Source organism: Zootoca vivipara, chromosome 16, assembly GCF_963506605.1.
Source record: "Zootoca vivipara chromosome 16, rZooViv1.1, whole genome shotgun sequence".
NCBI lineage: Eukaryota > Metazoa > Chordata > Lepidosauria > Squamata > Lacertidae > Zootoca > Zootoca vivipara.
Genome location: NC_083291.1, coordinates 13745477 through 13757823, shown reverse-complemented (window position 1 = coordinate 13757823; position 12347 = coordinate 13745477). Strand labels below are relative to the sequence as shown.

General features: G+C 44.6%; 1 protein-coding gene across 1 annotated transcript; it reads right to left on the bottom strand.

Moving 5' to 3' along the window:
* Window positions 1-2539: 2539 nt before the first annotated feature.
* Window positions 2540-11907, bottom strand: GNG10 (G protein subunit gamma 10). Its single transcript, XM_035140975.2, has 3 exons — window positions 11711-11907; window positions 5374-5505; window positions 2540-3549 (listed from the first exon to the last, which is right to left on the bottom strand). The coding sequence occupies exons 1-2, from the start codon at window positions 11789-11791 to the stop codon at window positions 5380-5382; spliced, it is 207 nt and encodes a 68-aa protein (XP_034996866.1). The 5' UTR covers window positions 11792-11907; the 3' UTR covers window positions 2540-3549; window positions 5374-5379.
* Between the last annotated feature and the right edge of the window lie 440 nt (window positions 11908-12347).

Sequence of the window (12347 nt, the reverse complement as noted above, 5' to 3'; positions counted from 1 at the left end):
CTTTCTTTCTCGGTATCCAGGAAGAACGAGAGGAGAGAGGAGGCTCCCAGTTGATGTAGAACTCCTCCCTTTATTGGAGGCTGAAGGGGAGATGTAAAGTGGTGGTTGTCGTGAGAAACCAGCTTGTCACCCCTGCCCAGGGCAGTCTCTTAGAAAACCTGAGCCAATTTCAGGGTGCAGGGAGGAGGGGAGAGGGGGGAAAGTCCCATTGCTTCCTCTAGCAGCACTACCGTAGTTACAGTGGTACCTCGGGTTACAAACACTTCGGGTTACAAACTCCATTAACCCGGAAGTAGTACCTTGGGTTGAGAACTTTGCTCCAGGATGGGAACGGAAATTGTGCGCTAGTGGTGTGGCAGCAGTGGGAGGCCCCATTAGTGAAAGTGCGCCTCAGGTTAAGAACGGACCTCTGGAATGAATTAAGTTTGTAATCAGAGGTACCACTGTAATTGAATCCAGCCCCTGAAAAATATTCCGACAGATCTACAGTATAGATCACTGCTTTTAAAAGCCATTGAAGTACAGTCATACCTCATGTTATGGTCGCTTCAGGTTATGTGTTTTCAGGTTGCAGACCGCGGGAAACCTGGAAGTACCAGAATGGTTTACTTCCGCGTTTCGCTGCTCGCGAAACGCTAAATCGCGCCTGCACAAAGCGCCAAATTGCGCCGGCACGGCACTTCAGGATGCGAACGCTGCGGGTTGCGGATGTGCCTCCATCACGGATTACGTCCACAACCCGAGGTTTCACTGTAGTAATAAATAATCATAGTAACTTATATTCACAAGCCTCAAAGCACCACTATTTTGGGTCCATTTTTGTGGTCTCTGAACAGCCAATCTTCCCTTCCCACAGATTTGGCAGGGTTCTTTTGCTGATCTCAGGGATTTGGTATTTCAGAGTTAAGAGATACCAGATATAATCATAACCAGCCACAGGGCGGGAATATGTTTCGGCTTTCTTTCTTTCACAGTTTAAGAAACGTTTCTGCTCCTTTTCCTTCAGTTCACTTTTATTATGCACATATCAAAATTGTAGTCCAAACCTATAAAAAGTACATGAAGGGGGAGACGTTTAAAATATTGATATTAAAAACAGCTTAGGGGTTGGTTCATTTAAAAAAAGGACAAGCATTTTCAGAGATTTTTTTAAGTTTCTCATTTTGACTCATCCTCTAAACAGATCCTGCAACTTACTTTCAAAAAGCAACCACAAAACAAAAACTGGCTTTCTCTCCTGTTTGAATTGCAACAATGTTATAATTCAGCTATGTTTTTAAATCTGCATAATTAGTACTTTTTTATTTGAAATACAGGGAAAAAAGAGAATGTCATGTGCTAGGAGAGAACAAAAATAGCATCAAGTTTTTTTGAGAGATTTTAGTTGCCCATAAGGGTTTTTTATCTAAAACATATTATGAAGGAATGCTGTGACTCAACCCATTTCCTAGTACTGTATTTGCTGAGGTTGTCTTACTTTCCTCACCCAGTGGAACTGCCTTCCACTTTTTTCATCCCTGTAAATCATAGGTAGGAATTTTTTTCAGCCTGGTGGACCAAATCCTTATCTCCACCAGCCTTGTGGGTGAAGTGTAGCAGGTTGGCAACAGTGCCTTTGAAGTTTCCAAGTAGTAACACATTTCAAAAGTGCTTTCTCTTAGCCCCACTCATCTGACCACACCTTTACCTGCCTGCCACCTGACATCACATCAGGTGCAGGGCAGGTGGGCGTGGTTTGAGAAAAACAGCCTTGCAGGCCAAAGCAATGTAAGGCAGCTATCTCGAGTGACCAGTTTTGGATGACTTGAAGGGTTGCATAAACAGGTCTGACTAGGAACAACTACTGGGAAATTCTCTTGTAGAGGTCTCACTGAAATAAGAGTATTGTTGTGTGACCATGCACATGGTACAAAAATCCAAACTTGGTTGTTGGCATGGAATGCTTTTGCATTGTTGACCGATATTGGAAATCAAAAGGAGTATTGCCTTCAGAAGGGCCTCCTTTCTTTTCTCTACTGCATTTTAGCAATTATAACTACATTAATTACCATGGATAGGATAAAGCAGGCCACTTGCAAATAGCCATTTGCTGACACCATTAGGATACGAAAGAATTGGATTTTATTATTTGTTCCACTTTGAAGCTTTTAACAGGTGAGATTTTAATATACTGTACACACTCGGGAGTATGACTAAATTTCTCCTGGGTTTAGGCGCATCCAGGGGACCAGCTTTGGATTCAAACCATTTCCTGGGACACTTCCACCCATCCCTTTTTTGATGGTGTTGGAAGAGGGAGATGCCAGCAAAGGATTACCCTCATCAATGTCAGAGTTGTTTCTCTGATGTTTGGAGGGTAAATCCTATGCAAGGACCCCCTGCCTGGGCTATAGTTGAGAAATAAGTAATCTTATGTGCACTTTCCAAATTCCTTCAGTGGATATCAGATTTATTTTACACTGAAAACTCCCCCATCAAAAATATTTCTGTTTGTTACCCAAAGTGCTTCCTCTTTCCATACAACAGAGTGTCCCAAATAGTTAGGGAAAGAAATTTTTATTTAAGCTTCTAATATATTAATACAAACAATGGTGTGTAAACAGAATATTCTTTTTTTTAAGTAAACAGTCTCTGTGTGTAAAAGTGCTCAATAAACAAAAATCAAAGGCACCCCACCCCAAAAACACATTTGTACAGGTTCCAATAATGTTGCAAGCCTTGAAAAAGTGACCTATAGAAGTGTTTATGTAGTGCAGTGTAGTCTTCTTGTCTGTAATTACCTGCTGAGTTACAGCTTAGACATTTCAAAGAAACAGTTTTCTGTAGAAGCACAATAAAAGCTAAAGACACACTAAACCTAGTATGGGGGATGTTTGGGAATTCTATCTGTGCAGCAGATGGAATCAGCTATTTCTAGATTCTCAATGCTTTCAGGAATAGCAAAAGAGCAATGTTTTATAAATAATATTTCCATGCTGGATGGATGGGCGTGGGGTTCACTCCTGCCAAAATTTAGAACTTTCAAAAAGGAAGTTAAGAATGTTATTGAACATGCCCCATTGAAATTAAAGAGAAATGGAGCCTGGTCCTATGCATATTTACCCAACAGGAAGTCCAAATGAGGTGAATACGCACAGCATTGCTGCATTAAAAGGATTTACCTTTGGCTGGGTCATGCCTAGTGAACATTTTTATCAGAAAACACAAAGCGGCTACTAAAGAGGTACCTAGTGAGTGTCTCATTCAGGCACAACAGCAGAGCAAGAAGTCATTTGGTAATTTTCTTTTCCAGAATGTAAACATCTCAGGGGAGTAAGTGTAGAGAAGAAGCTGATTCAATTACAAAAGGAAAGCCTCTTCCTTTAAAAAAAAATGCTTTACACAAGTATTAGTAAAAGATCTAGTCAGTTACAAAGATAGTCAAGCAGACTAATAAATATTTAAAGATACTGTTTTGGCCACACAGAAGTAAGGGCATAGACGTGTTTGTTGAAAAGAAGGCTGCCAGGATTTCCCTCGTGTCTGAAGAGAACTCTTCAATAACCTTCCCTGCAACATAGGAGGGAAAAAGCTTTATCAAAGGGTTGTCTTCCGCTTCACAAGTTAATCACAGCAGTAAGAATCCTATCAATACAACAGACAAAAGTTTGTGCCCATGAAAGGGCATGCAAAGCATCTGTCTGCCCACAGAGACTCACACTGCACCACCTGTGATATCCCTGATCATTTTATTTAAACATAATTTGTATGGCATATAAAAAACAAAAACAAAAACCTCTTAAGTGGTAAACAAGGACAGTCACGTATTAAAAACAAGCTAATGTGACATTTTAAAACACAGATAAAATCAGCAATCTTAAATTTTAAATTTTACATGGTAAAATTGTCTTCTAAAATTAGATGCGTAAAATGTTTTTGGCAGGTGCCAAAAACAACAGCAAATATAAATGGGCAGAGAATTCAGGGGCTGCCACACTGAAGGGTTGATGCCTTGCAAGTGTGGAACGGACATTACCTGGCACTTGTAAAAGGGCCAGTTCTGTTGATCTAAGTGACTGAGTGGGCTGGGTTGCTCAGTGTCAGAGATGGAGAGTATGCTTTGCTCTCCGAAAGACAGGATCTCCAACTGCAGTGGTTTACTCTCCTTGCATCTCACCCCAGCTATATGAGCAAAAGGGAATCAGCCAAAGTTGGGAGAAATTAATAGTGCACTCATGCACTCAGGGGGAAGAGTGTAAAACCTGTTCTCTTCCCCTACTGACAAGCCTTTGACGATCAAGCTGAGTCCTGCCTGCATCATCCCATCTTGGACCAAAGTCCAAGGATGCTTCCCTGCGATCCGCTTATTGCGTATTCACCCCAATTTGTTTGCAAGGAGATTAAACAATGTTGGCTATTTAATGAGCATTCCCCTATTTTAAAAGTCCAGTCTTTTGGGGATGTAGGTTTGTTGCACAGCACCTCCAAACCAGCTTTAATTGTGCAACGTGAATTTGCTGCTATGTATCTGAACCCAACCTGAAAATAGTAGCCCAAGGGTTCTTAAAACTTGCTGAAGTCTAAGATTCTGAACCAAGCTGCAAGTAAATTGTTCGTCTCAAATTGAATCCAGTGTCCCCTACAAGTAGATGCCATTTTTCTTCTCTACAATTTTACTTGGTAAGAGTTACATACATCAAGCCCTAAACACTCTCAAGAAGGTAAGATTGGTAAACTCATTTCCAGACTGTACTGCTTTGGACTGCAGAGGAGGGCTCCTCTACAATGACACTATACAATGCATATTTTTAAAAAACCCAAATGTTTTTTGAGGAGATGCTAATTTCCTATATGTAGGGAATTGTTTTGTATGGAGGAGCAAGTCATTTTATGAGCTTTCGCCTGCTCTCTGAAATGGTACCTTTTATAAAACAGGTTTCCTTCCTCATGGCACACTTGGTTGTACAACTCGGGCACACTTGGTTGTACAACTCGGGAGTAAAACTCTGTACCCTAATGTAGATTCTAAGAATACGGTTTATGCCAAAGGGGAGTGTGGCTCCTAGGATTTTTTTTTCTTTGATCAGCAGCTGCTTGTGCCGCATTACAAATGGTTTATGTAACTCAGAAAGTATTTTGCAATGGTTTCTGTAACTTTAAAAGTATTTTGCAGCATGGGCATAGCCCCCCCCCAAAAGGCCTGCCGCCGCCGCCCCCCCCAAATCTTGGCTACACCCATGTTTTTCAGTGTTGCAGTGCAGCAATTTGGGTGTGCCTGCTATTTTGGGAAACAGAAGTCCCAAAATGTCTATTTAGTTTCATGTCCTCCAGGGTTCATTGGATCCTGCCCTATGCTCTTAAGAGAGATGCAAGCTTCTGCAAGGATCACCATACCTGTCTTCAGAGCAATGCACAGGACCTGGGCTCTCGAAATGGGTTGCTTCCCGCAGGAACGCCCACAAGCAAGGCATCTTTGCAAGCATTCTGCATACAGTACTGCTGAAGCTCTGCAGCTGCCTGAGAGACCTGGACGAGAGAAAAACACAGGAGAACTTAACAGAGGGTTCTTCTTTTTTAGAAGTTGCTGTGACATTGTTTCACTGCAAATGGAAGATGCAAAACCTGAATGTCATTCACGGAAACTGAAAGGCAACAGGTTTGAGGCGTTATTTCCTTGCACACCGTGTAGTAATTACCTGCGGATTTTATTGCTACAGAACATAATGACAGTTATTTGCATAGATGCTTATAACTAGTTTAAAAAAATGAAGGCTAAGTAAGTTTGTCTGTTTATTCCTGGCAGGGCTCCTGCAGCTTGAACAGCTGTGAGACCACTGAATGCATGTGGAGGAGCTCTGCTATTCATATACAGTCATGCCTCGGTTTAAGTACGCTTCGGTTTGAGTACTTTCAGTTTAAGTACTCCGCGGACCTGTCTGGAACGGATTAATCCACTTTCCATTACTTTCAATGGGAAAGTTCGCTTCAGGTTAAGTACAGACTTCCGGAACCAATTGTGTACTTAAACCGAGGGACCACTGTACTGTAGTTTAGCACCCTGTTTCCAACAGAGGTCAGCCAGGTGTCTCCAGGAAGCACAGAAAGAGGGTATGAAGGCAATAGCCCTCCCTGTTCTCCCCAAGACCCAACAGTCAGAGGTATATAGAGATATTGAATTTAGCTTTTGTGCCTAATAGCCTCTGACAAGAGTTGAGGTTTGCAATAAAAAAAATGCAACCACTCCATTTTATTCCGCCTCCCATGTGTTTTTCATCTCCCCTGCCAAAGAGTCAGTCAACATTCTACGGCCACTGAGCATGCTCAGTCTTCACTGGTTTCTATTACATGCCCCCCCCCCACCTTCTGCAAACGTCAGGCTTTACCTAAGCCTGCTGAAACCTCCCCCGGTGGTGCTTTTGGCTACAATAAGCAACATCACCTGCAGCCTGAGTGCTGGGAATAGAAAGAATGGCAGAAATACCCAACCAGAATCGGTCTAACAATGTCATTGGCTATAGAAGCTAAAGGAGAACTCTGTTTGGGACATACAAAGCCTGCTCATATTGGATTTGGGATGCTTCCAATGCCCGTGGTATAAAAAGGCATTGCAATTTTATAGTCTTTGCTTATTTTTATGCATATTATTGTATTTTAGGTTGGTTTTATTCTTGTTTTATTCCTGCTTTAATCATTAATACCTTAGTGCTGTCGTTTCGTGAGCATTGCTCCATTAAGGGTAGGAGCTGTAGCTTTTTACAAGGACAAAAGACAAGCCTGAACTGTGTTAGCTTGGGAGCAGGTGGCAAAGTCCCTGGAGCACACTGAAAATAAATTAATAACCCTCAAGCTCTGTCTGAATCTCTTAGCAGATGGCTGCATTTTAGCTGCAAAAAGGTTAGCAGAAGGAGAGAGTGTGGTGTGCTCCACTGATTAGCAAATTATTTTACTGCTTTGTACCTGGCTGAACTTTGCACAGGTATTGGAGGAAATTTTAATACAAGTCAATTGTAAAGCTTTGGAAATATGCGGTAGGGAAAAATCCTGCCACTCTAAACTCCCCTCCCTTCTATTCCAACACCTTGAATTGGTTTTATATTAAAATAGTTGAATAGGTGTTTTTCCAAAAAATAAAAATAAACCAGTAACACAAGAAATGAGCAGTTCTCATGGCACCCAGCTTTTCTGCAAGGAGAACTTGCTTTTATAGTCAAGTGCCTGTGTGGACTCAATTCATGGGGATCTTCTGTCTTATTTACATCGCAATCTATGTCCTTCTGTTTTCTCATGAGCGCATACCCTCCAGTCAGAATTCAAAAAAATTACCCAATGGTGTATTAAACTCCATCGCCCAAATTCTTCCTAAAGTGAGAGTTAACCTGTAATAAAATCTCATTCCACAGAACAGCAAGACAAACGGGGCCGGTGCGTCCATTTAGGCAGACTGGGCAGTCGCCTAGGGCGTGTAAATGGAGGGGGCGCTGGCCAGCCTGCCCCACAAAACCCCCGCGCCACCGCCGCCCTCCCATGGTGCACGCTCGCGCTCCTCCCGCCTATGGAGGGGACACTGTGAGCTCCTCAGCGGCCGCAGCAAGTGAGCGGCGGCAGTGCCCGTAGCTGAAACCTTCAGCTATGGGCGCTGCCGCCGCCGCTCCATCGCTGCTTGCGCTCCTCCCGCCTATGGAGGGGACGCAGGGGCATCAGCGGCGTTGTGCGTGGGGCATGACGCATGCATCATGACACGTAACGCTTGCGGGGGGCACTAGAAGGTGATTTTGCCTAGGGCGCAAAAAGCCCTAGCACCGGCCCTGAAGACAAAGTACACTGTTCATTAAATGCTCCGTATTACAGTGGTACTTTGGTTTAAGAACAGCCCTGTTTACGAACTATTCGGTTTGCGAACTCCACAAAACTTTACCTTGGTCTAAGAACGGAATCCAAACAGTGGAAGGGCACCAGTGATAGGAAGCCTCATTAGTGCGCCTCGGTTTAAGAACAGTTTCAGTTTAAGAACGGACTTCCAGAACAGATTAAGTTCTGGAATTTCTTATTTCCACTGTATTTCTTATTTCATCATTATCTACACAGCAGCCCTGGTGTACTTGGGATCCCTACGGGGAGCATGAGCACAGGCAGGTCTCTGCCCCACAGAGCTCGCCATCTGAAGTTTGACAGTTGGGAAGGGGAAACAGAAACAAGGGGACGGATGGCAGAGGCGAGATGGGATTGTGCATGTGAGTCATCCAATGAATATTTCATGTTAATGAGCTATATATAAATGATTAATAATAATAAAAGACAACTACATCCTCCTCCTGTCTACTACAACCTAGTTGTGCAGATACAGGCAGTTCCACTTTCCCAGAGGCCTATCAAAACAAAATGACCGCCTTATTCTACATCATCCTGCCAGGCCAAATCAAAGCTGAGTTTGTGACATCTCAGCATCCCCGGGGCACAAAAACCTCTGAGTGGAAGGTGCATTTATTAATAAGTCAGCAAAAACACATACAGCTTACAGCAGCACTTACATGCCTGCAGAAATAAGAGGTTGGGCTCAGCATTCATTGTGCACCATGAATAGCATGGCTGAGCAGCTGAATGACAACAGTTCAAGCTAAACATAGGAAGCTGCCTTATGCAGGCGACTCTTCACTCATGCGGGAGTTACATTCCGGCACCCCACGCGCATAAAATAAAATCGCGTAAGTGGGGAGCACCCTCTAAGCACCCTCTCTGCTGCTCTTTCTCCAAAATGCTACTCTCCAAAAAACAAAAAGACCTACAACTGGAATTGAAGCTCTGGGGCTGGCAGGAGGCTAGAGGAAGAGCAGGAAGGCAGCAGCTGCTGCGCTACCACGCACACCAGCTGCTAGGCGGGGAGGCTGAGCAGCCTAAACAAAGCCCTACTGCGCTTCCAGTCTCTTCTCCATCGATCCTGCACAAGTGTGTGTTGGGGGGGATGCTTGTACCAAGTTAGACCATTGGTTCTTCTAGCTCACTATTGCAAGTGTCCTCCAACCTTGGGTACCCAGATACTGTTGGACCACAACTCCCATCATCCCCTGCTAGCCTAGCTAATGGTCAGGGATGATAGGATGTGTACTCCAACAACTTTGGGGGGGGGGACCCAAGGTTGACAGGCCAGTGGCTCTCCAGGGTTTCAGGCAAAGGGCATTCTTAGCACTTCCTCAGAGTCTCTTTAGAGCTTGTTTACGTGTTAACAGAGCATTTAAAAGTGGTTTTGCCTTCCTGTTTTCCTCATGCCACGAGAAATTAAAACCAGAAATCAAAATGGAGGTATAAGCAGTAAAAAATAAGTGTCATGCATCAACTGCATTTGGATTGTCTCTTTTAAAGCTTCAAAACCCAAGTGTATCCCCATTTTATCTACCGGTATTTCTCTGAAAAAATGTACAGTATAGATTTTTGAAACTATCTGCAGTGGAGTACCCTCTTTTGAAGTACCGTGTGACTGGACGCCATGTAGTACAATTCTATGAATTCAATGGGACTCACTCCCAAAACACCCATAGGGTGAAAACTGCTATGCTGATTTACCTAGGAGTAAGTCCCATTGTATGCAGAGGCTGGTGTGTAAGGTTGAGCACTATAGGCAAAACTTAAAGATACAGCTGCTTTGGAGATTTCTGGGATCTGCTGCTAAAAAAGTAAACTTTCCAGAAGGCGAAAGTAAATAAAGCACCAGAATGCCATCAAATCCCTAATCAAATGGAGGATCGTTCCCACAAAGTCTCACCCTGACACATAACTCATAACTCATAACTGACTCTCTACCTCCTGTGTTATTCAAGTAACTAATGTGTTTGGAAACCTAACAGCTTGCTCTTAGGCGTGCCTACTTGGAAGTAAACCTCCCTGAGGGGGCCAAGCACCCTTTGTACTGTATAGCCAACGAACTCACGTTTTGCTCTCTCTGAGACCCTGAAGAGCTGTTGCAAATTAACAGCAGGAAACATTGGGGCTAATGTTGTGTGACTCAGTAGTATCATCCATGTTCAACAGGACTAAAAACTAAGTAAGGGTACAACTCTGAACAGGACTGAAAACCTATCAGCTATGTGTTGGAGAACCCTGGTGAATGTAGTAAACATACGCAGACTAAAAAAGCCTTTCAGGATCTGGTACCTTTCAGATGTTTTTGATTACAATTCCCATCAGTTCAAACTAGCATATCCAATGGTCAGGGATGATGGGAGCTGGAGTCCAAAACATCTGAAAGACACCACACTGGGAAGGCTGAAGTCTTCTCTTTTTGGATGCTGTTGAGAAAAAGAGAGTGCTTTTCAGAGTCCAACTAGATTTACAGAAAATGGTTAATATTGCCAAGCAAACTGCAAGGCTAGGATTTTGCTGCCAGCTGTCATTATTCTCTCTTTGAATCAATTTTGTGCCACTGATGTGCTCTCATCCAACTTGACACAGTCTATTCCTTTGTCCTGTTTTATTATCAGACCTTCATCCTAAAGTCTGCATTAAAATTTTGAAAAGTTTACTTTCCGGTTTTTGTTCTTGTGATTCCACGGGAGAGCTGGTCTAATAAAAGCTCTCCGAGCCTGTTAAAGTATCCACTCAAGAGGGCATTTGCACAAAGGCCATTCCTGTTGACAAAACACTGTGAGCCTCTTCTGTGATCGCCACATCTCATTCCTACTATCCACAGTGCGCCTCTTTGGGAACAAAGGCGTATTTCAAATAGCGGAGCCAGAGTGGCAGCCAAAAGAATTAGCAACCAGGCAAGAGCCTTAAGCTCAGCTGCTGCCAGAAATTATAAGCAAAATTCTGGACCTCCTTAAATGCTACAGAATTTATGAAATGGTCTAGAATGGGCTTCAGCCTCACATTCTCTCAAACGTATGATCACAAAGGTTGCCGAAGATAAAACCATTGTCTGTCAATTTTCAGCATTTCCCACAAAAATTCTGTGCCCGAGCATTTAACAAAATATATGATTTAAATGCAACAGCCACAGCAAATTAAATATAGTTCAGTACAAAACTACAGTATAACACTGACAGCTCTTCGTTCAAAGCAATAAAAACTGATATACAGCCGGATAATTAACAGTGCGCTAAAAACACATCAAAAGTTTCCATGTGCCTAACGCATACCAGCAAGTTAATTAGCAATATCCAGTAAATATACATCAGCGTTAGATCCACGTTTAGCAATCTATCTGGCAATTCATAGTAGGAAAACTAACCAAGATACCTCGCCCATTTATTTTTTTAAACTAGCAGCAAGAGAGGAAAATTTAAAAAAACGCTACGAAAACAAAAACCCTTGGAAGCCGCCTGCAAAGAAAGCCGACGTAGGCCTAACTCTATCAGTTAAGGACGCCAGATAAAGCCCCGTTTTTGTCAGATGAGACCCCCCGTCTAGCTATGAATAGGCTTCCAGCGAGCCAGCGAACGGCCTCTCGCCGACCGCTGCAAAAGCCAGCTGCGAAAGTGCGCGTTTTGATGCAGGCCGAGGAGATGCCCCTGCCCCTCTGTGTAATCCGGATAGGAGAAAAAGCTTCCCGATCCCCCGACGGCCTGACCCGCGATGCAGCTCCTCTCGAAGGAGCGGCGACCGGAGAGCAACGCCTCCTCCCTCCACCCCACCGCCCGCCACTATACCGAGGACAAAGGACGCCTCGGGGTTTGGAGAGCAAATGGAGCCGCCGCGCGTCCGGCTCTCCGGACGTCGCCAGCCAAGCCGCTCTGCTCACCCGGATCCTCTCCACGCCGGCCTCCAGTTTCAGCTGCTCCACCAGGCGCTGCATGGTGCTGAGGCTGGAGTTGGAAGACATGCTGGCGGCGGCGAGAAGGACGCGAGCGCTCGGGGTATCTCTCTCGCGCGCGGCGCCCGACTTCCCTTTGCAGTGCCAGCGCCGACCGAAGCTGCGCTCCCGACGCACCAACCGAGCGCCGAGGGGGAGGAGGCAGCGCCCAGGCAGGCTCCCCCCACGCACCCACCCACCCGGGGTTGCGCCTCCCGGGCCCGGATGGAAGGCGAGCGCAGCCGCTTGGCGCTTGGAGAGGAACGCCTCGGGTTCGCTAGCCTATACTTACAGACCCGCCAGGGCGCGAATCTAAATTGCAAGCGCAAAGCGGGTTGAAAATTGAGAGGGCTGCCCTCGAAAACCCAACCCGCATTCCCTCGTCCCGGGACTTTTAGGGGGATAGAGCAGCCAACTTAATTAAAACATTGGGTGGGTGGGTGGCATGGGCGTAGCCAGAATTTTTGTTGGGGAGGGGCAGGACTTTTGTGGGGGGGGGCAAGAGAACCGACGTGATCGATCAGTTAGTTATTTCTTTTGTTTAGTTATTTCTTTTCTTACTTGCTTTAGGGGGCAGCTGCCGTGT

Bases quoted from the DNA above. Each gene is read 5' to 3' on its own strand.
- GNG10 (XM_035140975.2), bottom strand. From the start codon at position 11,791: ATGTCTTCCAACTCCAGCCTCAGCACCATGCAGCGCCTGGTGGAGCAG. The intron at 5,506-11,710 runs GTGAGCAGAGCG...TCTCTCGTCCAG, and splicing joins CCGGCGTGGAGAGGATCCGG to GTCTCTCAGGCAGCTGCAGA.